This window comes from Miniopterus schreibersii (genome assembly GCF_964146895.1).
Source record: "Miniopterus schreibersii genome assembly, chromosome: 5".
Classification (NCBI taxonomy): domain Eukaryota; kingdom Metazoa; phylum Chordata; class Mammalia; order Chiroptera; family Miniopteridae; genus Miniopterus; species Miniopterus schreibersii.
Window position 1 is genome coordinate 45,054,703 of NC_138106.1, and position 26,884 is coordinate 45,081,586.

Genomic DNA, 26,884 nt, shown 5'->3' on the forward strand with positions numbered 1-26,884 from the left:
CTTGGAGCTTAGAAGTGAGGAAAGTAAAGGCGATGAGTCTGGGGAGAGGGGAAAGGGAAGTTGGGGGGAGAGGGAAAGGTACAGGCTACACTTGGGAGGGTCCTCCACCTAAGGGTTTTAAGGGAGGAAATCTTAGGGGAGGTCCCAGGGGAGGATTTCAATCGAATATGCATCGTCTTTCCAGGTGTGTTCTTTCAGGAGGTCATTATCCAATGCAGCTGGTCTTGATGTCATGGCTTATGTGGTGGTGCTGCTTTTCTGGGCCTGGGAGCTGAAATACAATTGAGGCCTAGATGTTCTCTCTAGGGAGGAAAGGTCAGGGGGTCTAAACCAAATGATCAGTGATATGAAAGGTCAGGGGGTCTGAACTACATAACCAGTGAGATATGCTAGGGTGGAAAGGTCACCCTGGGGATGAAGTCCCACCCTACAATTGTGTGTTGCTAGGCACCCAGGTGACCTTCTGTACCTGGCCCACCTATTTGCTCTGCTGACCTCTGCCTACAACAGGATCAGTTAGTACAAGAACTTAATACCAAGTGGAAAAACGTATTTCAAAATGCATAAAATATTAAACTATTTTGTTTTTGGCCTCCTTGTAATTTTGATTGTTCTAGATTGATTTAGTAATAAAATACTACATTATATATGATGCACACGGCTGCTGAGCTTCAGAACAGAGGCAGCCCTGGTTTGTTTCCCAAGCCCTTAGGAAGGAAGGAAATCCTAAAACTACCTATCTTTGAGCAGCCGACTTAAGAAGGGGTGGGCTATGGAAGAACGTGCTTCTATAAATTGTACATGTTTGCAGATTCTCTGATTACCTCTTCTCCGAGATCAGCCTCGGAGATGCTTTTCTAAGAACACCGGATAGCAATCTAAGAGGCTTAACTACAAATTAAAAGAAAAAGAAAGGTAGTTTCAGTAGTGCTAGGGGAAGAATTTTTAAAATTTGTTTGGACGTTTCCCTTTTTTGACCACAGACGACAATCCCAGGTTTCCCGCAGCCTCCGGGAACAGAAAAACGCACTGGACACTCAGGCCGTCCAATCTGAAGCAGGGAGGACTGCGGCACAGGACCACGCCCCTCTGCCCCAGGCCCTGCGCGGGAGGGCGCGCTCAAGCCCCGGAAGTCCCGCCCGCCGCAGCGTTCTTGGTCTCTGCCATTGGACGGCTCTCGGGGGGGCGGAGCCCCTTTCGGCGGGCGGTTGTGACGTCTCTAGGCCCCGTTGGGTTGCTACCGTACCCGCGGAAAGGATGAAACTTTTAGGCTCGCTCTAGGGAAGAGAAGGGTGGCCTCAGAACGCCTTAGACGGCGGAAAGCTGGGGCGCGGGGCGTCGTGCGCTGCCCCCACAGCAATGGTAAAACGGAAGTCCTGCTCTGGCGGGGCTGGGAGTCCCGGCGGAAGCAGTGTCCTTGCCGGTGCCCGGGCTCGGAGGCTGCCGCTTCAGCCGCAGAGGAAGCATCCTCGCCAGGTAAGAGGGAGGAGGGGAACTTGTTTACTTCGCCTCGCGCCAGAGAGCGGGAGCCCGCCAGCTGCGCTGAGGAAACAGTTATATTAATACCTGTGGAGCAGTCAAGTTCTCAGGACGGAAACGTTCATTTATTTTCTTACCAGATGTTTGTCTTCAACACGGACAGATACGCGTCTTTCAGGGTAGTACTGTTTACTTGGCCCGCAGAGCGCGTTTTGCTTCAATACGTGTTTGATGCTAACAACCTATGAATTCTGATACGCTGCTGGGCATAGTATTTAAACACAAAACTGTTCATTTGGTTTCTCCTTGGTTGGGCCGGAATTACCCTGCTTTGTCCTTCTTTGTCTTTCGGGTGTTGATGTTGAATATGTCTTTTTAGCATATTAAAATGGCTGTACCAAAAGATGCCGTCCCTTCCTTGTCGGAATGCCAGTGTGGGATCTGCATGGATATCTTGATTGAGCCGGTAACACTGCCTTGTAATCACACGCTCTGTAATGCATGCTTCCAATCGACTGTCGAAAAGGCGAATTTATGCTGTCCCTTCTGTCGCCGCCGGGTCTCGTCGTGGACCCGGTACCACACCCGAAGAAATTCTCTCATCAATAAGGAACTGTGGGAAATAATTCAGAAACATTACCCAAAGGAATGCAAGCTTAGAGCCTCTGGGCAAGAATCAGAAGAAATCGGTGAGTAAAACCCAGAGTGTGTGTTGGCTAAAAAACCAAAATCCTTTTAATAATAACAAAAAATCATTGCTAATCCATTTTTAATATATATTTTTATTGATTTCAGAGAGAGAGAGAGAGTGAGGGACAGAGAGAGAAGCATCAGTGATAGAGAAACATGGATTGGTTGCCTCCTGTACTCCCCCTACTGGGAATATAACCGCGACCCAGCATCCAGCATGTGCCTTCACCGGGAGTCAAACTTGGGGCCTCTTGGTTCAGGGGACCACGATCATCCAACCAACTGAGCCACACTGGCCAGGGCGAAAAATTATTTTTGAAAAGAGGGAGGGAAGGAGGAAAAAAAAGTACAATGCAGTGGTTTTAATATTCTACATTATTTTTTCAAAATTGTGGTAAAGTATAACGTAAAATTTGCTATTTTAACCATTTTTAAGTATATAATTCAGTGATATTCCATTCACAGTGTTGTGCAATCTTTACCACCAGCTGTTTCCAAAATATTTTTTATCATCCCAAATTTTTAATCTATTAAGCAGTGACTCCCATTCTTTCCCCACCTTTTTTTTTTTTTTTAAAATATATCTTTATTGATTTCAGAGAGAGGAAAGGAGAGGGAGAGAGAGAAACATCAATGATGAGAGATTCACCGATCCGCTGCCTCCTGCACGCCCCCGACTGGGGCTTGAGCCCGCAACCCCGGCATGTGCCCTGACCGGGAATCGAACCCGATCGCCTGGATCCTAGGTCAATGCTCAACCGCTGAGCCATGCCCAGCCAGGCAACTCTCCCCACCTTTTTGATCTTTCTGTCTCTATGAAGTTGCTTATTCCATGTATTTCATGTAAGTGTGTTCATATACAGTATGTGATCTATTGTGTTTGGCTTCTTTCATGTAGCATAATGTTTTTGATGTTTATGGATGTTGTAGCATGTATCAGTACTTTATTCCTTTTTAGGGCTAAGTAATATTTTATGGATATATTTCATCTCTCCATCCACTGATGGACATTTAGGTTGTTTCCATCTTTTGGCTATTTGAATAGTGCTGATACGAACATTCCATGCACAAGTATATGAATATATTTTCAGTTCTGACTAGCTGGGTCATATAGTAATTCTATGTGTAGCTTTTTGAGGAACTGCTAGACTTCCACAGGGCTGCACCATTTTACATTCTCACCAGCAATGTATAATGATTCCACTTTCTCCACTTGTTATTTTCCATTTTCTTTTTAGTAGGTGGGAAGTGGTATCTTAGTGTGTTTTTGTAATTGTAGTAAAGTATACATAACAAATTTATCATTTTAACTTTTTTTTATCCTCACTCAAGGATATGTTTTTATTGATTTTAGAGAGAGAGGAAGGAAGCGAAAGAGTGAGAAAGAAACATTGACCTGTTGCCTCACATACGCACCCCAACTGGGGATCGAACTGAAAGCTAGGTCTGTGCCCTTACCAGGAATTCAACCTGCAACCTTTTGGTGTATAGGACGACACTCCCACCAACTGAGCTACCTGGCTAGGGCCATTTTAACCATTTTTAAGTATAGTTCAGCGACTTTAAGTACATTCACATTGGTGTGCAGCCATCACCACCATCTATCTCCAGAATATGTCATGTTCCCAAAGTGAAACTCCATCCCATTAAACAATAACAATTGCCCCAGCCTGTTTGAGTCAGTGGTTAGAGTGTCTGCCTGCGGACTGAAGGGTCCCAGGTTTGATTCTGGCCGAGGGCCGGGACCTCAGTTGCAGGCTCAATCCCTAGCCGGGGTGCATGCAGGAGGCAACCAATCAATGTCTCTCACATCGATGTTTCTCTCTCTATCTCTTTCCCTCCCTCCCTCCCTCCCTCTCTCTCCCTCTCTCTACCCCTTCCATTCTCTCTGAAAAGCAATGGAAAAAATATCCTCCGGTGAGGATTAAGTAATAATAAACAATAGCAATTAACATTTTACTTTACTTGCTGTGTCACATAACTTCATCTATTCATCAATCATAATTGTTTTATTTATTTCACTTCTCCGTAAATATATAAGTATACATATTATTAGAGATCATTATTAGATTATAACTCAATGTAAGATTCACATGTAATGAACAAATCTTAATTGTACCTTCACTTAATGTTCACATATATATAAGCCCTTGTAATATAAATCCCTATAATACAGAACATTACCATCACCCCTGAAAATTCCTTCATATCCCTTCCTGTTAATCCCTACTCCCACACCCCAAAAATCAACCACTATAGATAGTTATGCCTGTCCTAGAACTTCATATGAATGGAATTCGATGAGTTTCTTGGGCTTCCCATAACACAGTACCACAAACTAGGTAGCTTAACGCAAAATTATTTTCTCATAATTTTGGAGTCTAAATTCCAAAATCAGGGTGTCAACAGGGACACATTCTCTTTAATTTTCCCCCCCAATTACAGTTTACATTCAATATTATTTTATATTAGTTTCAGGTGTACAGCATAGTGTTTAGACAGTCATATACTTTACGAAGTGTTTCTCTGATATTTCCAGTACCCACCTGGCATCCTAGATAGTTATTACACTATTATTGACTGTATTTTCTATCCCATACTTTACATACCCAGGGCTGTTTCGTAATTACCAATCTGTACTTCTCAATTTCTTCCTTTTTTACCCAGTCCCCTAACCCCACTCCCCTCTGGCAACCATTAGTCTGTTCTCTGTATCTATGAGTTTCTGTTTTGTTTGTTTGTTTATATTGTCCACATGTAAGTGAAATCATATAGTATTTGTCTTTCTCTGACTTATTTCACTTAAATGCATGCTATTGCAAATGGTAAGATTTTGTTATTTTTTTTATGGCTGAGTAATATTTCATTGTGTATATGTACCAAGTCTGTTTATCCACTCATCTACTCATGGACGCTTGAGTTGCTTACATATCTTGGCTATTGGAAATAATGCTGCAGTGAACATAGGGGTGCATATATTCTTTCGAGTTAGTATTTTGGGTTTCTTCAGAAATATATTAGAAGTGGAATCACTGGGTCATTCCTTCCCCCCGCCCCCCCTTTAATTTTAGAAACATGAATTTGAGAGCAGAACACCCATTGGCTGCCTCCTGCACACTCCCTACTGGGGATAGAGCTAGCAGCCTCAGGCATGTGCCCTGACTGGCAACCTTTCTGTGCACAAGATGACACCCAACCGACTGAGGCACACTGGCCAGGGCAAGGCCGTTCCATTTTTAATTTTTTTTTAAATATGTCTTTATTGATTTCAGAGAAGGGTGAAGAAGAGAGAGAGATAGAAACATCAATGATGAGAGAGTCATTGATCGGCTGCCTCCTGCACGTCCCCTACTGGGATTTGAGCCTGCAATCTGGCCATGTGCCCTGACCGGGAATCGAACTAGTGATCTCCTGGATCCTAGGTTGATGCTCAACTACTGAGCAACACTGGTCAGGCAATTTTTCCATAGTGGCTGCAACAATCTGCATTCCCACTAACAGTGCATGAGGCTTCCCCTTTCTCCACATCTTTGCCAGCACTTGTTGTTTATTGATTTGTTGGTGCTAGCCATTCTGACAGGTGTGAGGTGATATCTCATTGTGATTTTAATTTGCATTTCTCTGATGATTAGTGACATTGAGCATCTTTTCATGTATCTATTGGCCATCTGTATGAGGCACTTCTTCTCTTGAAGACTAGGGGAGAATCTGTTCAGACCTTTCTCTTAGCTTCTGGGTGTTGCTTACAGTCCATGGTGTTCCTTGGCTTGCAGTTAGTTGTATAACTCCAGTTTCTGCCTCCAAGTCACATGGCCTTCTCCCAGTGTGTCTCTGTCTTTACATAGCCATCTCCTTTCTGTGTCTCTTTCCTTTCTTATGAGGACACCAGTGATACTGGATTAAGGGCCCACCCTACTCCAATATGAACTCAATTACATGTACAACAACCCTGTTTCCAAATATATTAGGTCACATTCTTAGGTGCAGGGGGTTAGGACTTCCACATTCAACTCATAACAGTAATAATGCCGTGTATTCTTTTGTGCAAGGCTCTTTTACTCAGTATAAAGTTCAAGATTCATCCTATGTTATGGGTATTGTTACTTTATTTCTTTTTATTTTTAAGTATCATTCTACTGTTGACTATATTATATACTTGGTTAGCTGTTCTCCAGTTGATGGCACCTCAGCTGTTTCTAGCTTTTAGTTATTATGAATAAAGTTGCTATGGAGATTCTTGTACAAGTTTTTCTGTGGTCATGTTTTCATTTATTCTTGTGTAAGTGATTAATGGAATTCTCAGGCAGGTAGAGTGGGTCTATGTTTGGTTGTATAAGAAGCTACCAGATCCTTTTCCAGAGGGGTTGTATTTTCTAATCCCAACAAGAATGTACAGTTGACCTTTGAATAACGGGTTTGAACTGTCTGGGTCCACTTATACTGGGCTTTTTTTTCAATAATACCTGAGCTGTTTTAGACCACAGTTGGAAGTCATCCGATGAGGAGGCCCAACTGTATGCATTGCTCTACACTATTTTATATAGGGATATGAGCCTCCTTGGATTTTGACATCTGTGGGCTATCCTGGAACCAAGGGATGGAAGAATAATTTTCTACAAACTTGTTAAAGTTTTTTTTGTTTATTGAGACCCTTCCCCTAATCTCTCTGCTGTGTAGGATTCTTTTTATTCCTTTACTGTTTTTTTATTTTATTTTTTTCCGGATTTACACAAACGCTTTATTCACAGCAGAACATGTTCCCCATGGGCCATGTGGTCCACCTAGACAGGCAAGACCCAGACACAAATTCAGTGCCTCCTCCAAGCCTCTCACTCTGATTCCAATAGCGTGAGCACGTCGCCCTCGCATGCAGGGCCTTTCTTTCACATTGCGGATGATGGAACGGGTCCTGTCGTCCATGAGTTCTACGTGCACCTGTGTGCACTGTCCCTGGGAACCGGTGCTGCCCAGCACCTTGGTGACCCTGGCTAGCTTGGTGGGCTGCACATGACTCATGTCAATGATGGCTGCAACTGTCGGGCGGAAAGGGGTCCTTTACTGTTATTTTAATGGAGTTTAGAGAAAGAGTTAAAGTATACATATTCGTGTGTCATTTTGAACCTCTGGTTTCTCGTTTAAAATGGAACCACATAAAGAAGATATTGCTGTAGCTGTTAATAATTCTACATTTTTTTTTGATTTTGCATTTTTATATTAATATAGTTTTAATGGTAGACAAAGCTAGCCATAATATTCTGTGTTGCCTCTTACATTATTTTCTTTCTCAATCTGAAACAGTTGATGACTATCAGCCAGTTCATTTGTTGAGTAAACCTGGGGAATTGAGAAGAGAATATGAAGAGGAGATAAGCAAGGTAGGAACTAAATAGTTACTCCTTTTTGGAAAAATTGTCTGCTGTGTTTTCAGTTTCACGTTTTACATACAGTTTTGTGTGCTTATATAAATAGTATATATTGAAATGTAAACAATTTTAGTGTACTTTATAAAGGCTCCATTTCTTTTACATGTGTTCAAAGTAGTTACAAACTAGCTTTGATTTACTTATACATAATTAGGTCTCTTAACTGATAGTTATTCCTAAGCATTTTCATTTCCCTGAAGCTTTGAGCTTAAAGAATAGAAATACTGTGGTAGGTTATGGGTGGTATAACAAAAAATACCATAGATTAGCAGCCTGGAACAACAAACATTTCTCACAATTCTGGAGTCTGGGACGTCCAAGATCCAAAGTATTGGCACATCTGTTGAGGGGGAGGAGAGAGGGAGAGAGAGAAAGGAGAGGGGAGAGAGGACAGGAGAGACAGACAGACAGAGAGGAGAGACAGAGGGAGATGGAAGTACAGAGAAAGATCATCTTGTGTCTCATCATATCAGGGTTCTAATCCCATTGTCCCATTCCTGAGGACTTGACCCATTTAATTCCCAAAGACCCCACCTCCAAATACCATCACATTGCAGATTAGAGCTTCAACATGAATTTTTGAAAGACAACAATGAGTTTAGATGAGAGTATAAAATAGGGCTCATTGTGAATTACGTGAATAGGAAAAGAGGGAGTAGTGTTTACAGTGAAGCCTTTGAACTTCACTAGTACTAGGAGAGCCCTATTATCCCACTACCCTCCTGCTTGAGCACTGTTGTTCAATAGAAAGACAGTGTGAACTTACATCCAATTTAAATTTTTCTGGTAGCCACATTTAAAATTTTTTTCTAAACAACAGATGAAATTAATTTTTTTAAAAAAATGTTTTTATTGAATTTTTTTTTAGAGAGAGGAAGGGAGAGGGATAGAGAGGTAGAAACATCCTGCATGCCCCCTACTGGGGATTGAGCCCGCAACCCAGGCGTGTGCCCTGACCAGGTATTGAACTGATGACTTCTTGGTTCATGGGTTGATGCTCAACCACTGAGCAACACCAGCTGGGCCAGATGAAATTAATTTTAATTAGTATTTATTTAACCCGTTATATCTAAAATGTTTTGTTATCAATATAAAAAATACTATATAAAATTGTAATTATATGTTAACTATATAATCATATCACATGATTGGGCATTAATTATATAAAGTTATACAAGAATTAATCATAAGATTTTACATTATTTTTGCTTACTTAGTCTTCAGTATCTTTTTTACTTATAGTACATGTTGTTTTCATCTAGTCACATTTCAAGTGGTCATTAATGTAGCTAGTGGCTACTATATTGGATGATGCAAGTCTAGAAGAACCAATAAATAATAAATAATTATGATAGTTAACTTGATTGTCAGCATATTGTCTAACCAGTGTTCTTAAGTAAGGGTTTTTTGTTTGTATCGTCTTTACCTGAGGATATGTTTTTAATTGATTTTGAGAGAGAGAGGACACATCGATGTGAGAAATAAACATCGATCAGTTGCCTCCTGACTGTCCCCTGACCAGTGATCAAACCCACAACCTAGGTATGTGTCCTGACTGGGATTGAACCTGCAACCTTTTTGGTGTATGGGATGATGTTTCAGCCAACCAAGCCACCTTGCCAGGGCTTAAGTAAGGGTTTTAAAGGAATAATTTAATCATTATGATAAAAGGTAGTGAGAACAGGCTCTATTTTGGCTGCAAATAAAAGAAAACCCAACTTCAGCTACCTTAAAACAATAAGAAAATGGTAATTATTGGAAGTCCAGAAGTAGGGGCTTCAGGGTGGTTTCATCCTGAGCTTTAGCTCCAGATCTTTGCTAACTTCTGTCAGCTGGCTTTATCTCAGGCTAATAGCAAGATGGCTGTACCATTCTGAACCTGTTTCTTCATGGGATTGGATCAAGGACTTATTCTTGAGTCAAATCCCTTGGAATTCTAAATGGTTCTTGTTTGTTTTTTTGTTTCTTTTGTGTATCCCCCCCACCCCACCCCGAGATGTATAGTTTGCTTGCTTGTTTATTTTTAGAAGTATAGTTTAAATGACCATAAGCATGATCTTAGACCCTAGAATCGGAGTCTCTACTCTGCCCCTTACTGTTTTAAGAAAGTTACTTGCTTTTCTACATCTGTTTCTTCTTTTGTAAATCATGCAATAACCACTGTGGTTGTTTCTTCAGCAACCACTCCCACTGGGTTTAGGTATTCTTCTAAACATCAGGGGTGGTCCTATTAGTCTAAGTCAGTTTTTATCATTACATTCCTTTTGCTAGGGTTTGGTTCAAGGACCTAGGCCTGAGTTATTCAGCACATGGTGTTTGTTAACTGAGGAAAACTATTACCTAGAAACATGTCCACAAATGTGTGACAGTGTAGTAGAAACTGGGATTAAATACTGAGAGGGGGATGAGGATTTGATTAAGGTTTCATTGGGCTGGTTGGGAAGGCTTCATGAAGAGACTTCTTGAATTGTTCTGTGGGAATTTGCTTCTCTGAGTTTGTACTTCATTTGAGATATTTTAATTCCTGCTCATTTGTTCATTTTTAAAAAACGTTTACTCTGTGTGTGTGTGTTTCAGAGAGACGACAATGGGGAGAGAGAGGTAGAAACAATCAATGATGAGAGTCATTGATCAGCTGCCTCCTGCACGCTCCCTACTGGGTATCAAGCCCGAGACCCAGGCATGTGCTCTGATGGGAATCAGACCATGACTTCCTGGTTCATAGGTCCGCATTCAACCACTGAGCCGTGCCAGCAGTCTACTGTTCTTTTTCCCTTTTTTTTAAAAAAAATTTTTTATATTGATTCAGAGAGAGGAAGGGAGAGGGGGAGAGAGAGAGAGAGAGAGAAACATCAATGATGAGAGAGTCATTGATCGCTCCCTACTGGGGATTGAGTCTGAAACCTGTGCATGTGCCCTGACTGGGAATCAAACTGTGACCTCCTGGTTCATAGGTTGACTCTCAACCACTGAGCAATGCCAGCCGGGCACTACTGTTCTTATTAAGAAATATTGCAAGTATGCTAAAAAGTTCAGAGAAGGATTGTTCTGTTAATCATGTTTAAGGTGGAGGCAGAGCGACGGGCCACTGAGGAAGAAGAAAACAAAGCCAGTGAAGAGTACATACAGAAATTATTGGCAGAGGAGGAGGAAGAAGAGAAGAGACAGGCAGAAAAAAGGAGAAGAGAGATGGAAGAACAGCTAAAAAGTGATGAAGAACTGGCAAGAAAGCTCAGCATTAATATTGTAAGTTTTAGGAGAGAACTTTGAAGTATTAACATTCCTATTGCTTTGACTGTGATTTTCAAAGATTCAAAGAAGTGTTCACCGTAAGGACAGACTACTTCTGACATATTTGCTCTACTGAAAACTTCTTTCAGTTTTCACATATTGTTACATATTTGCTCTACTCCAGGTATACTTTAAAAAGCTTTTTTATTTGTTATAAGTAAATTCAAATTATGCAGGAAAGCAATTCAATGAAAAAACAAAAGCTTCCTTTCCCCCTTCCCACCTCTTTTCACTCCCATTCTGTTCCATTACATCGGTCTCTTTCCCCAAAGATTAGCACTATTAACCGTTTCTTATATCTGTTTTTCTTATTCACCTAAAAAGGATTTATCAATCACAGTTTTTTCCTTCACTTTTTTCACTTGATATATCTTATAGAGAATTTTTTTTGTATTGCTACATATAGTCTATCTAATTCTTTTTAAGAGTGACATATTATTCCATTGTATGGATATAGATCATTTTTAGAAAGTGATGCACATTAAATTCTTAATATATTAAACCTGAATTTTAATATCTTGCTGTAGTTAAATTACTGCGTAGGGGAAAATGAATGAAAGAAAGGATGATAAAAACGCATACTTTAAAGAATACAATGGGACCCAGTGATTTGAAAGAACCTGGCAGAATCACCCTAGGATTCTTTTGAATTATGAACTCCCATACCTGTTCTAAATCTACTGAATCTGAATCTCTGGGGGTAGGACTTAGGGCATACCATTCCCAGAGGCATCTAGGGAAGTCTGATATGTATTCAGGATCGAGAGCCTCTAAAAACAATTCCTCTGCTTTCAAACAAATATGTTAAAATACACTTACTAAAATGAAGTATATCCAGAATTGGGATTTTTTTTTTTTTTTCATTTTTGAGAGGTGTACCATTCATAATAATATATTCAACTTTTAGATTGTATACCCTTTTTAATATACTTTCTTCTTTAAATTTAAGTAGAATAGCTTTATAAAGGTACACAATAGGAAATTAAGTAAAAGACATTGATTGATAGAATAATAAATGGGATAAGAAAGAATATACAGGGGTGGGCAAAATAGGTTTATGTAATACAAATAAATAATACAATAGTTAATAAATAATACAGCCTGGCTGGGCATGGCTCAGCAGTTGACCATCGACCTAGGATCTGGGAGATCACAGTTCGAATTCCGGTCAGGGCACATGCCTGGGTTGTGGGCTCGATCCCTAGTCGGGGGCATGCAGGAAGCAGCCAATCAGTGACGACTCTCTCATCATCGATGTTTCTGTCCTCTCTCCTCTCCCTCTCTGAAATCAATAAAGATATATTAAATAAATAAATAAATAAATAATACAGCCCTAGCCTCATAGTTCAGTTGGTTAGAGAGTCTAAAGATAAATGCTATGTTTTCTGTGCTCACAAATGTAAACCTACTCTTGCCCACCCTGTATATTAAAGAGGAGAATCTTTACCTGTCTTTCAAGAGTCTATTATTCTAATCCTTGTTTTCACATGGGATTATAAGAGTAGACTTATTGATATTTTAGAAGAATAATTATTCTAAAATATCAATATGGTTTACTTGTGAAAGTTTGGTGGTCCAAGCCCAAATGTATACCACCACCAGTTATAATCATTTTTCAATAGTGTGGTAAGAAATTATGAGACTACAGCAAGTAAACATTCATGGTTTGTGTTGGTATGCCCTTAAGTCCCCAAATTAAATTACTTTTACATAAAACTGACTTTTATTCCAGGTATATCTACAGCTCTTTGAATTTAACCCTATAGATTAAGGTAATAATGTGAAATTATTTATTACAAAAATTAACAGAAATTATTAGCTAGTAAGAGTAGTATCATCATGCCTTTTGTGCTCTATCACGTAGAGTAAATGCAATTAATTTAGACCAATTTAGATGGACTTAATCTTGTTTATACTAATTTTTACATAATATTCAAAGGGTGTGTAGAATTTAAATGTAAGCATAATTCCTGAAAAATTCTGTTGTGGATTCTGAGGTAGTCAAATCAATAACTTACTTTATTATAAAATTATTTTAATAATTTTTTAATGCTTTTTCTGTTGTTAAAGAACAGTTTCTGTGAGGAAAAAGTCATGGCTTCTCCTGTGAATTCCAGAAAATCTGATCCCGTCACAAGCAAGTTGCAAAAGAAAAGTAAAAACAAACAAACAAATACTGGAGATATTCAGAAGTAAGTGAACATGACTGTTTATCAGTTATTTATTGACCACCTACTGTTCGTTTTTTTGTTCATATAGTCCACTGACTATCAAAATTTGGTCCATGCACTCTTCATGAAAACCCTCCAGATGGTCTGAGATTGATGTAAAGTGAAAATAGGAGAGCTACTCACATAGCTTAGATTTCTGGCTAGCATAAAGAGACATGTGATGTCTTTTTTATGTCTTTTTTTATCTTGATTGCTCAGGGTTTCCATGATGTTCCCATTTTCTCAAAACTAACCAGTTGGATTTTGTTTTCCCCTTGGTTTAGCGTCAAGTGAAAAAAGCTGGTCACATACAAGGTCATCCTCATTGAAGGTGTTTAATTTGGCATCTAGGTCATTCACCTAATTCCCCCCAGTTTATGCATTACATTTTTTCTGTGCTATACAAAAAGCGTGAGTCAGGAGTAATGATTTAGCTTCCCCACAGCACCCCTCCAGCAGCAGGTAGAATTGATGACTTTATGAGAATATAAGCTTTCCTGTTGTAATTCATAATTGGAAAAGTTTAAGAACCACAGTCTAGGCATGTAAGGGCTTTTAGTTTAACTAGGTAAATATGTGCAGGTAATTTGCCTCTGCAGAATTCTTAGAAATTTGGATTTGCGGTGGTGGTGATTTAGGATGGGGACAATTAGATTTAGGGTGGGGGCAGAGTTAAATGAAGTGGTTGCTATTAAAAGAAAAAACAGATATGGCAATATCAATATTGTTAGTGCTGATATTATGCAAAGTAGAAATCAAGAGAAAAACCATTAAAAGGAGAAAAGAGAGACTGCATAATTATATAATACTCTGCTTAAAACATATAACATGAATCTTCAGGCATCTATATATTTGAAATATAAAAAAAATTAAAAATTACTAGAAATACAATGGACCTAATAAACTGATAAATTTTAATGAACTGGCAAAAAAAAATTTTTAATTTTTTGTTGATGTTTAGAGAGAAGAAGGAGGGAGGAGAGAGAGAGAGAAACATCAATGTGAGAGTGGAACATCTATCAGCTGCCTCCTGCATGTCCCCTACTGGGGATCTAGCCCACAACCTAGGCACGTGCCCTGACTGGGAATTGAACCAGCAACCTTTTGGTGCATTGGAGGACGCCTAGCTAACTGAGCCACACTGGCCAGGGCTAAACTGGTGAATTTAAAATCAGAAATTGAGAAGCTGGTGGATTAAAGTTAAAATAAAGTTAAAAACATGCCTGTCCAGCTCAGTGGCTCAGTGTCAACCCACGAATGAAGAGGTCACTGGTTCGATTCTTGGTCAGGGCACATGCCCAGGTTTCGGGCTCAATTCCCCAGTGGGAAGTGTGCAGGAGGTAGCTGGTCGATGTTTCTCTCTCATCGAGGTTTCTTTCTCTCTATCCCTCTCCCTTCCTTTCTCTCTAAAAGTCAATAAAATCATATTTTTTTAAACAAAACAAAAAGCAGATAAGGTCTAGTTTCTACTTATATAATTCAATAACAAAAGACAAATAATGGACAAAGGACTTGAATGGATATTTCTCCAAAGATGTATAAATGGCCAATAAGAACATAAAAAGATGTTCAACAGCATTAGTCATTAGGGAAGTGTAAAAACCAGAATGAGATGCCATTTCACACCCACTAGGATGTTTATAATCCAAAAAACCCCCCCAAAAACAGGAAAAAACAAATGTTGGCACAGATGTAGAAAAACTGGAATCTTGTGCATTGCTGGCGGGAATGTAAAATGGTGCAGCCAATGTGGAAAACAGTTTGGCAGCTTCTTAGAAAGTTTAACAGACTTACCATATGACTCAGCGTTCCACTCCTAGGTATTTACCCAAAAGAATTAGAAACAGGTATTTTAACAAATATTTGTACACAAATGTTTGTGTCAGCACTTCAAATAGCTAAAAGGTGGAAACTGCCCAAGTGTTCATTGAGGGATAAATAATATCTATACAGTGGAATATTATTCGGCCCTAAAAGGAATAACATACTGATACATGCTGTAATGTGCATGAACTTCAGAAACATGCTAAGTGAAAAAAGCCAGACACCTACATATGTGTAACACAGGGTTACATACATATGATTCCATTTATATGAAATAGCTAGAGTAGGTCAATCTTTAGAGATAGAAAGCAGACTCGTAGTTGCCAGTGACTGGGGGAGAGGTGGGAATGGGGAGTAACTGCTTAATATGCACAGAGTCTCCTTTGGGGATAATGAAAATGTTTTGGAGCTCAGTAATGTGATGGTTGCACAACTTAGAATGGATGAAATGCCACTGAATGCTTAATTTTATGCTATGAATTTTACTTCAAATTTAAAATGATTAACAATGATTACTAAAATGTTTGAAAATTAAGACAGACTACTAAGTAACACATTGGTTAAACAGTCTTTTTTAAAAAATGTATTTATGCCCTGGCCAGTGTGGTGTAGTTGGTTGGGCATCATCCTATGCACTGAAAGGTCGCTGATTCAATCCCGGTCAGGGCACGTGCCCAGGTTTCGGGTTCAGTTCCCCGTCGGAGAGAAACAATCCATGTTTCTCTCTCTCCCCTTCTCCTTCTCTCTCCCCCCCAAAACAAACAAACAAACAAACAAGAAACAGTTCGCCCATTTCTGTCACACATCCCACACCCCCTACTCCCACCTCTGACAATCGCCAATCTGTTCTCTGTATTTGTGAGTATGAGCTGGGTTCCCCCGCCCCCCCAGGTTCCACATATGAGAAGAGATCATATGGTGTTTTGTCTGTCTTTCTCTCTCAGCATAACGCTCTCGAGGTTCATCCATATTATTGCAAATGGCAAGATTTCATTCTTTTTAATGCCTTCAAATTTATAATGAGTAAAAGTGGTATTTACACAGGCATAGAAAGACAAAATAATTGAGGCTACATAATAGATAGCTTAGAAACACAGCACAGCTTATGGAGACTTTATGCTAGCTTTGGCATTTTTAAAATATGTCCACAAATTCTTTGATATTCCTCCCTTCAAAAGATGGGGTCTAATTTCCCTCTTCTTGAATGTGGCTGGACTTAAGTATACAAATAGAGTTACAGAAGGGACATTGTACACTTCAGAGACTAAGTTCTAAAAGGCACTGTGACTTTAGTTTTATGGAAATTAAAATTATAGTGAGGTCATTTTTCATTATATACAAGTAATCATGTTGCATACCTGAAACAAATTACTATGTTGTATGTCAATTATACCTCAATGAAAACAACAAAAGTATATTGAACTAACATTTCATACTTGCCCTACTGGAAAAATTAAGCTTTCTCATAACAGTGAAAAACCAGAAGCACCCGTATTCCAACAGTAGAACAGAATATTATCCAGCAGTGAAAATGAATTCTAGCTAAGGAAAACATGCATGAATCAGGAAAATGCTGGTGAAAAAAACAAGTTGTAGAAGAATACATTTAGTGTGATTCTATATACATAAGGTTCAAAATCATGCAGTACTAAGCAATAACGTGTTTAGGGATACAGGTGTGTGGGAAAACTTTTTAAAAGCAAGAGATAAGCCGTAGCCGGCTTGGCTCAGTGGTTAGAGCATCGGCCCTCAGACTGAAGGGTCCTGAGTTCGATTTTGGTCAAGGGCATGTACCTCAGTTGCAGACTTGATCCCTGAGTACAGGAGTAACCAGTCGATGTGTCTCTCTCACATTGATGTTCCTCTCTCCCTCCTTTCCCCTCTCTCTCCCCTTCCTCTCTCTCCTTCCCTTTCTTTCTTTCTACTCTCTCTGCAAAGCAATGGAAAAATATCCTTGGGTGAGAATTAAAAAAAAAAACAAGCAAGAGATAAATAACTCAGGATAATCATCTCTGAAGTGAGGGGTAAAGGGGAGAACCCATAAGGATTTAAAAATCAATTATTTTCCCCCCTCAAACTGGGTGGTGAGTATAAGGGTTTTTGTGATGTAAATTTTTTCAACTATTTTTTAAGTATAGCGTACATATATGAAAGTGCACTAATCTTGAGTGTACTTTTGGTGAATTTTTACATTTGTATAAACCATCCTCCAGGTTTAAGATACAGAATATTTCTGAAAAGTTCACTCATGCCCTTACCCAGTGAGTATTCCCTCTCTGTAACCATGATACTTAGGGTGGGCCAAAGTAGGTTTACAGTTGTAAGTGACATTCTTTTGGGTTAATAAAGCTATTGTAATATAACCTGCATGTCTTTTTCCATATGAACAACTGTACGCCTATTTTTGCCCACCTCCATATTATGATTCTTACATATATTTTGTAATTATTCTCTCATAAATTGTTTGTTCTCATGAGGTAGACTGATATATACTCTCTTAGAAAGATCTAAGACAGTGAAAAAAGCCCGGCCAGGCTTGGTCAGCGGTTGAGCATCGACCTGGGATCCAGATGATCGGGGTTTGATTCCCCATCAGGGCACATGCCTGGTTGCAGGCTCGATCAATGACTCTCTCATCATTGATGTTTCTATCTCTCTCTCTCCCTCTCCTTTCCTCTCTCTGAAATCAATAAAGATATATTAAAAAAAAAAAAAAAAGACATAGTGAAAAGAAGAAAATCTCAGCCCTGGCCAGGTGCTCGGTTAATTGGAGCATCGTCCTGTGCACCAAAAAGGTTGCAGGTTTGATTCTTACTTGGGGCACATACCTAAGTTTCAGGTTCTATCCTTGGTTGGGGAGTGTATGGGAGGCAACTAGACAATGTTTCTCCCTTTCTCTCCCTCCCCCTCCGCCCTTCCTCTCTCTCTCTCAGCATATCCTTGGGTGAAGATTAAAAAAAAAAGTCAATCTCAGAAAAATATGATTTCTCTAAAAAAGAGATAGTGTGTACTATATAGAAATACACATTTTTAAAAAATTGGTTACAGCCCTGGCTGGTGTGGTTCAGTGGTTAGAGCATCTGCCCGCCAAAGGGTTGCAGGTTCAATTCCTAGTCAAGGGCACATACCTGGGTGCAGATTCAATCCCCAGCATGGTTGGGGTGCGTGCAGGAGGCAACCAGTTGATGTGTGTCTCTCACATTGATGTTTTCCTCTCTCCCCCCTCCCTCTTTCCCTTCCACTCTCTAAAAATCAATGGGGGAAAAACCCTTGGGTGAGGATTAACAACAACAAAAAAATTGGTTACAGAGGAGGCAGCAAATAGAAATGGAAAGGGATGACGACATACTTCCTACATGTCCATTTAGTTTTTGGTTATTATAAGTAAAGAATATCCAGGAGAGTTCACTGATCAAATTGGATAAGTATCTGATCACATACTGTTTTGTTCTTTGCTTATGGATTTCAAAACAACTATTATGCTGTAATAATTCTTTCTTGGAACTAACATACTTGATGACTAATATCCAACTTTGGCAGAAGGGATTCTTCAGTTTTGGAAAGCAATTAAAATGCAGCTAAACCTGGACTCCTATTCTTCTCTTATCAACTAAAAAGGTGATTCTTGTTCTCATAAGTTCTTAGAGTACTTAGGTTGATGTAACTAAATATGTGGGTTAGACACACTAGTTTATCTATAAAGGATATTTATTTGTTCTTTATAGGAGATTTTGTCTAGGTTTTATTTTATTCTATATGGTGCTTTGGACACAATGGAATTTATGGTTGTACATACTGTTTGCAATCAAACTTTTTTTATTCATTGTTTTCTTTAATTATAATAATGAAAGCTAGCTGCACTTTGAAAAATCACCCAAAGTTACTATCACTTAAAGGCATTCAACATTTTGGGAGATTTCTGCCATTTTTAAGCATAGTTGTATATGTGTTTGGATTTTTTACAATATACCTACCATCTCATTCCCTGTCCTTTTATTCCCATTTCTTTTACAACATTTTCCATTATAGTACAAACTTTTTTTCAGTAGTAAACAGCCTATTAAAGATGCCTAGAAATTTAGAGATACGATCTTATGCTGATCTTATATATGTTTGTCTCTAAGCAGATAGTTGATATAAAATGTATATATAGCACGGCCGGGCTTGGCTCAGCAGTTGAGCATCCACCTAGGATCCAGGCGATTGGGGTTCAATTCCCGGTCAGGGCACATGCCCGGGTTGCGGGCTCAATCCCCAGTCGAGGGTGTGCAGGAGGCAGTCAATCAGTGACTCTCTTATCATTGATGTTTCTATCTCTCTCTCTCCTTCTCCTTTCCTCTCTCTAAAATCAATAAAGATATTTTAAAAAAAAGTATATATAACAAAAATCTCTAAACCAAAATGGTAAAGAATCTTAATTATGGACTTTTCCACAATAAAAAATACAGAATTTCTGGCATTAAAAAAAACCAAAAAACAAAACTGACCATATTCTTTCTCTAGATTTAAAATGTTATTTCCAACCCGAGCCAGTTTGGCTCAGTGGTCAGAGCGTCGGCCCTCAGACTGAAGGGTCCCTGGTTCGATTTCGGACACCTTGGTTGCAGGCTCGATCCCCGGCCCCAGTGGGGGTGTGTGCGGGAGGCAGCCAGTTGTTGTGTCTCTCTCACATCGATGTTTCTCCCCCCACCCCCACTCTCTCTGAAAAGCAATGGCAAAAATATCCTCTGGTGAGGTTTAAAAAAAAGTTATTTCCAGTACTTTTGGTAAGACTATACAGTCTTGGTTGTTTTGATGCTATCTACCTTTGTAAATTTTTTTGAGAGTCAAGAAATGTTTAGATTGTACTTTTACTTCCTTTTCTGCTATTTTTCCCTAAGATAGCAATACTCAGCTTTTTAAGTTTTGCTCTGGAGTTAGACTAAAATACCTGAGACAAGAGGATAGACTATGCTCTTTCTGATAAATCAGCCAAGCAACCAGATAGTCTTCAGCATAAATAGCTAGTGGCTTTATTGTTTTGGGTACATATCACTTCTCTTTCAAAGCATTCAAACTTTGGTAAACTTTTTTTAAAAGGTATTTGTCACCTAAATCTCAGTTTCGGTCAGCATCACAGTCTGAAGTTGTACAAGAAGACAAGAAAAACTCCATGTATAAGGTAGGTGCATGCTAAAGATGTTCTTAGTTTGGCACATTTACTAATGCTATATAGATTGCTAATACTTGTAGGTTCCTAACTTTATTTTTCTTAAGTCACTGTGGTAAATAGGACACCATTTCTTAGTCATCTTAGGCTTACCTAGACTAGGAGTCAGCAAGCAAACCTTTTCTGTAAAGCCAGATAGTAAATATTTTAAGCTTTGCGGCCCATATTGTCTCAGTCATAATTCAGTTATGCTGTTGCTTGCAAAAGCATTCATAGACAGTATGTAAACAAATGAGCTTGTCTTTGTTCCAATAAAACTATTTACAAAAATAGTAGGCTGAATTTGGTTCATGGGCCATAGTTTGTGGATCCCCGGTCTAGATAATCAGAGTCACAAAACTGAATAGGCTATCCCTGGTACCAACTTCACTTAAAAGATTACAGGATGGGAAACAAAGCATGCTAGTAGGACAGCATCAGGCATATAATTCAGTAAGAGTCCTCATTGCAGAGCTCTTAAGTGATGGCCTGGAAATGATACCAGGCATATGACTGTGGTAACCACCCTAGCTAAGAAGCCTTATGCCCCATGAGAGTCAGTTATTTATTGTAACAATCCATGGGTGTAACTTCCAGGGGTCCTCGTAAGAAACATACCCAAAGGAGTTATAAGTCACTTACAGAAGCCCCAAGCTTTCACTTCCTGCTGGGTGTTTGTAGATCACTTATAGTTCTCTTAGTACAAATGCAGTTCACCAGTAACGGTCATTTTTACCATAAGCTGTGTGGCCTAGTAACACAGGTGACATTCCACCTTTATCAGGTTTCTACTTAGAACTAGGAAAGGTGAGCTGACACCAATGTCTGTTTCTTACATTAAAAGGTTTGTTAACCCTTTACTTACAGGTACCTTTTATTTTATTGTTTTCAATTCAGATAGGTGGTTTTTATGAACATTTACTATGTGCCAGATAATGTATGTGTTTTCTTTAAATCTTCATCACAGCCTCCAATTCTGTAATGTAGGTATCCTTCTTGTGCCCATTTTATAGCTTAAAAAACTGAGGCACACAAAGATTAAGAGACTTAAAGCAGAAGTAATGGAGGATTCAAGTCCAAATAGTCTGGTTGGTACTGGAACTGAGGATTGATGAAAAAGGCATTGTAGGGCTGGGATATTTCTTCTACCCTGTTGTTCATATTCACAGCAAAACTAGGTAAGCAACCTAGAATTTTTCCAATCCAAACCACATAGGTTTGTAAGAAATGCTGTCAGGAATGATAGATGCAAAGGAAATAAGATATAAGAATAGAATGTCTCCAACAAGGAGTAATTTTTGTTCTGAGGCAAATTCTCATTGAAGACTTTCTTCTTAGCTCTTTCCCATTGTCAAAACTAATTCTAAGTCTTGGCTTACCTAAGACCTATAAATGAGAAGAATTATACTGGCTTAAGCAAGGGTTCTCAACCTCAGGTCTGTGGTTAGAATCCAGAAAGTACATATGAACTTAAATGGAAGAAAAAGTTTACTTTCGTCCAACCTCTCATTTTAGTGTTTCCTTTAATTATAGACAGCAAACTATAATACTCTTAATAGTACCTGTGACTGTCATCAATAGTCAGGATGGGTTTTTATCATATTATATTTGTTGCAATCTCTTGAAATAATATTTATACACATCCCTACTTCAGTATTACAAGTTATTAGACTTGCCACTGGATATTATTTATAGATACACATGCATCATAATTTTCAACGTTTTAATAATTGTGTTGCAATATAAAGTATTTTCTTTGTGATCCTATATATTTACATTTTAAAATACTATTCTAAGAAGAGGTCTGTGTCACCAAAATGCCTAAAAGAGGAGAGTTTGTGGTACAAAAGGGGGTTTAAAATCCCTGGGCTACTGGAGGTTTATAAGGTGAAAGAGAGGTCAGGTAATGGTGCCAGCTATTGGCTATATAGAGAATCTAGTTTGTGGGTTTTAACCGGTAGATTTTCATGGGAATGAAAATGAGGGAATGCCTTAATTTCAATTGGCATACAGAATAAAAATACTATTAAAAGTCAATGAACCACCCGGGCAGCATGGCTCAGTGGTTGAGCGTGGCCCCATGAACCAGAAGATTGTGGTTCGATTCCCAGTGAGGGCACATGCCTGGGTTACAGGCTCAGTCCCCAGTAGGGAGTGCAGGAGGCAGCTGATCAATGACTAGCTGTCATCATTGATGTTTCTGTCTCTCTCCCTCACCCTTCCTTTCTCTGAAATCTAAAAACATTAAAAGAATAAAATAGGTTTCCAATTTTAAAAAAATTAATGTATTAGTAGTAATAACTGCCTAATAGTGACAACTATCGCATCAGTGTAAGATGTATGTGTCCAACTTGATGTATACTGCTGGTTCACTCAGTCTTTTTCTGTTTCTATAGGAAACTAACAGTAACGATGTAAAGAGTCCTCCGTGGCAAGACACAGAAACTGAGGAAGATATGCCAACACTTTCTCCACAAATATGCCTTGAAATCCAAGAACAAAGTTCAGAATCTTCAATAGAGTCACCTATGCCGCAGTTATGTGCCAGTGGTACAGAATGGTGCCTTGGAGAAGTCAAAATGAGACCAAGCAATCATGATAAAGAATTATGTGTCATAAATCATGAGAGACATGAAGCCAGAGTTCCCTACTCCAGAGAAGCTGCAGTTGAGCCTTGTAGCAAAACAGAGAGTGGGTGCACTGTATCAGATATGACACAGATGATTGGAAATAACACAGTTGAGACAGAAAATGAATTGTCTCACCTACTGATCAGTGAAGAAGGCATTTCCAAAAGAAAAAAACAGGAGCCTTTTTTTGAAACAGTCAGGGATCCATGCTTTTCTGCAAAAAGAAGGAAAATGTCCTCTGAATCTTCCTCGGCCCAAGAAGAAACAGAAATCAGCTTTACTGAAAAACTGTTAGATTTGGAACGCCTACTTTTTGAGAGACATAAACAAGAAGAACAGGACAGGTTGTTAGCGTTACAGATTCAAAAAGAGGTAGATAAAGAGCAAATGAAGCCAAACCCTCAGAAAGGATCCCCAGGTAGATATCAGTTACGTGCTACGCCCTCACCTCCAGACAAATTGCTAAATGGGCAGAGGAAGAATTCCAAAAATAGGAACTTAAAAGGACAGGCTGATAAAGAGCATTCAAAACCTCGCCGAGGCCCAAAACCTGAAAATAGCCAACCTTCTTTTAAGATCCAGTTGAGACATTCAGTTAATGGAAGAAAGATGCCAAATTCTGCTAGAGATCATTGTAATGAATCTAAAAGTGTTCATTCCCTACAGCCTAGTAAGTCACAGAAAAATATTTTTCAGATGTTTCGGAGATACACAAAGTAATGCATGGGTAAAGGCGGGAGTGTTTTAGAATCTGGTAAAGCTGGGTTCTCTTTTTTATGGAATGTTCATAAAACTTTTATTCTGCTCTGTGGGCACACTCATTGCCTATAGTTGAAGGACTGCAATTACGAGGGAGGAATGTACAAGTGCCAAAGTCAGTGATAAGCAAGAGTCTCGATTCTTGATGAATAACTGATGTGCTGTTCGACAATCCTTATAGATATAAAAATGCCTGGGCCAACTCTCAAGAAATATTTAAGTGCCATTCTCTTTACAAACAAATGCATGTTTTATGTATGGTCTTTGCTCACCTTTTTCTGACTAGTAATCAAAGCAAGATTATACTATATACCAAGTAGTTAAGGGATCAGGTTAAAATCTAAGTGTTTTGCTGCTTCGCCATGTATTTGTAGGTCACTTGAAAGGTATCTCCTATAACACTAAAATAATCTAATCTTTATATTTTTAATTATTTTAAGCATTATATCATTTTCTTTAAAATGAGTTAGAATCATGTGAAATCAGAGTTTTCTGGAAAATTAGGATTAATTGACAGAAAGGAAAGTCATCTCTTGATGCTAAAGGAATTAAGAGTTGGGGTGAGGCTGAGTAGAGTGAACTGATAATTTGGAAGCATTGAAACTGAGTGATCAGAAGCTGGGCCCAGGATGGAGCAGCAGAGCATTTCCCCTCATCCTTTCTTTGTTAAATGACACAGAAAACATTTGGGTTTTACGGCCTGTTACAACACAGTAAGCAGTGCTAAAATAATTAGTTACTAAATTACCTGAAATTTTGGAAATTCACATTTCTATTAACCTGCTCTTCTAGAAAATGAGAATTTACTGTAGGAGTGTTAAATCACAATATACTGTGTTGTGGAACTTGAGTCATAAATAACCATGTGTTTATTTTCTTATCATTTGTATTGGTAGTGATTTTTGTGTTTATGGACAGAAATAGCATGGTACTTGGGTTTTTCCCCTATATTGGTGAGATTTAACTTAGAGACTGTCGATATTTGTTTCATTAATGTGAACAACTTTGAGCAAACAACAGTTTTAACAGCATTTCTGCTTATGTCTAGTTATTCATCCTTTTAAGGTAAAAATGCAATAAAATGTCCTAGAACTAAGTCTAGCTGCAATTTGTCAATATTTTTATACATTTTTGAGATTTTCTTCCTCCAGATTTTGCAACTGAAATTGTGTTAATCTTTGAGTAGTTGATTGCATCTACTTCAGTATTTATTGGGTATGTAATTAGAGGTAGAATTCTGGTGCTAATTTAAAATTTACTTTGCCCTTTCTTAAAAAAAAGGTGATAATGGTTGTGCTGAAATGAAGTGTAGTCAGAAATTAACAAAATTTGTCTAAAATACACTAAAATTTATTTATCAAACTGATATTTTCTTTGTGTGTGTTTTTTTTTTAATTTATTTTTATTGTTAACAGTATTATAGATATCCCCCCCCCTTTGCACCCCGATCCTGGCCCCAAAACTAATTTTCTAAGAGCAATTTCACTTTATGTTTTAGGAAAGACATTGAATCTCTTCAAATTAAAAGTTATGTAATTAAATTTTCCATGACCAAAAAAGGGGGGAAAATACTGCAATGTACTTAGGATTTATATATTTAACCACTTATTTGTGAAGAAGTCTTCCTGACTAAAGTTGGTTTTAAGATAAATTTCTCTATTAGTCTCTTTCTGATAGTCCTATGTACGCCTTTTTGTTAGAAACAAATATTTTGTGTCAGTCATTAAAATGTATTGCTACTTTTCCCTCTTTTGTGGAAGGGATATGAGAGCCTTTAATTCCTCAGGGAGTACTAATACTGCAGAGGTTGAGAATCAGAAAATAAAAATATTAAAAATAAAAATGTACTATTATGTATATTTTACAAAACCTATCATAAGGGAAAATTGGAAGAAATGCCAGACTGGGGAAAAATCAGATGCACTTTATTACAAAGAGCTAATTTCTTTTATATAAAGTGTCAGTACATTAGGAAAAAGACTAATAACCCAAGAGGAAAATTAGAAAAGGTTATGTTTGATTCCCCAGGAACATGGTTCCCAGGAAAGGAAATACAAATGTTTCTTAAATACGTGAAAAGGCGCATGGTACCACTTATACTTTGCTCATACATTTTTCCACTCTTCAGATTAGTAGAGATAAAGGTGCTTCTTTTGGTTTTGGTTTTGTGTGTGTATGTGTGGTTTTTAAAAAATCTTAGCAAAAGTATAGGGAAATAGTTACTCTCACGTGTTGCTTGGTATGAATGGAAAAGTTTAAATCCCTTTGGAGGTAAACTTGGCAATTCTGCCTCTAGGAATTTCTGAAAGCTGTCATCACATGTGTGTAGAATAGCATGTACAGAACATTTTTGTCTGGCATTGTTTGTAATAGCAGCTTAGAAATAACCATAACGTTGCATCAGTGGACACAGTAAAATGGAGGACTATATAGCAGTTAAACAAAAAACCACCACATTACAGATATGAAAAGAACTCTAAGATACAAAGTTAAATAAAAAATACAAGATGTAGAATAGCATATATAGTGTGCAACTATTGTCCAAAAAATAGAAACATATATATGTATTTGTATACAATATTCCAAGAAGGAGAAACAATTCCACCAGCAAGGAGAGAAACTGGGTGGCCCTCAGGTAGAAGTGGAAGAATGCCTTTTTTCTTTTCCTTTAATATCTTTATTGATTTCAGAGAGAGGGAAAGAGAGAGAAACATCAGTGATGAGAGAGTCATTGATCGGCTGCCTCCTGCATGCCCGCCGCTGGGGATCAACCCGCAACCCAGGCATACGCCCTGACTGGGAATTGAACCGAGATCTCCCAGATCATAGGTCGATGCTCATCCACTGAGCCACGCCTGGCCAGGCACTATATGTTCTTTTATACTTTTTGAATTTTCAGTCATACTGAATATATCATCTAGTCAAAAAAAATTTAAATGTTCTTAAAATAACTCCAAGAGAAAGGAAGCTTATACATCTCAGCCTGTACTACTACTATAGATGGTCCTTTCTTACCTTTAAATTTTAAGAATCATAATTCAGGAAGGTTTTTTCCAGCATAAAAAAAAAAAAATAGTATCGTGTACCCTTACCAGTGTGGTTGGATTGGAGCTTTGTCCCATACACCAAAAGTTTGTGGGTTCGATTCCCAGTCAGGGCACATACCTAGGTTGTGGGTTTGGTCTCCGGTTGAGGCGCATACAGGAGGCAACCAATTGATGTTTCTCTCTCACATCAATGTTTCATCTCCCTCTCCCTTCCTCTCTCAAATCCATGAAAATAGCATTGTGAGTTTTGGGGAATAACAATGAATTTGAATTTATTTAGCTTTACTATTTTAAAATTATTTGAAAAGCAAAACTTATGTTTCTAGGTAGCATGGCTAAGAAC

At 38.5% G+C, this 26,884-nt stretch overlaps 1 protein-coding gene across 1 annotated transcript; it reads left to right on the plus strand.

The window, feature by feature from the left end:
* Nucleotides 1–757: 757 nt before the first annotated feature.
* On the plus strand, nt 758–24,590 carry RNF168 (ring finger protein 168). Its single transcript, XM_081138263.1, has 7 exons — nt 758–1,476; nt 1,859–2,168; nt 7,468–7,544; nt 10,659–10,838; nt 12,954–13,075; nt 19,997–20,078; nt 22,502–24,590. The coding sequence occupies exons 1-7, from the start codon at nt 1,360–1,362 to the stop codon at nt 23,453–23,455; spliced, it is 1,842 nt and encodes a 613-aa protein (XP_080994389.1). The 5' UTR covers nt 758–1,359; the 3' UTR covers nt 23,456–24,590.
* Nucleotides 24,591–26,884: the final 2,294 nt, after the last annotated feature.

What these genes read in the sequence shown, in the direction of transcription:
- RNF168 (XM_081138263.1), top strand. Translation starts at nt 1,360, where the DNA reads ATGGTAAAACGGAAGTCCTGCTCTGGCGGGGCTGGGAGTCCCGGCGGA. An exon ending in GCAAGAATCAGAAGAAATCG is followed by an intron (nt 2,169 to 7,467) that starts GTGAGTAAAACC and finishes AATCTGAAACAG; the next exon opens with TTGATGACTATCAGCCAGTT. An exon ending in AGAAAAACTCCATGTATAAG is followed by an intron (nt 20,079 to 22,501) that starts GTAGGTGCATGC and finishes CTGTTTCTATAG; the next exon opens with GAAACTAACAGTAACGATGT.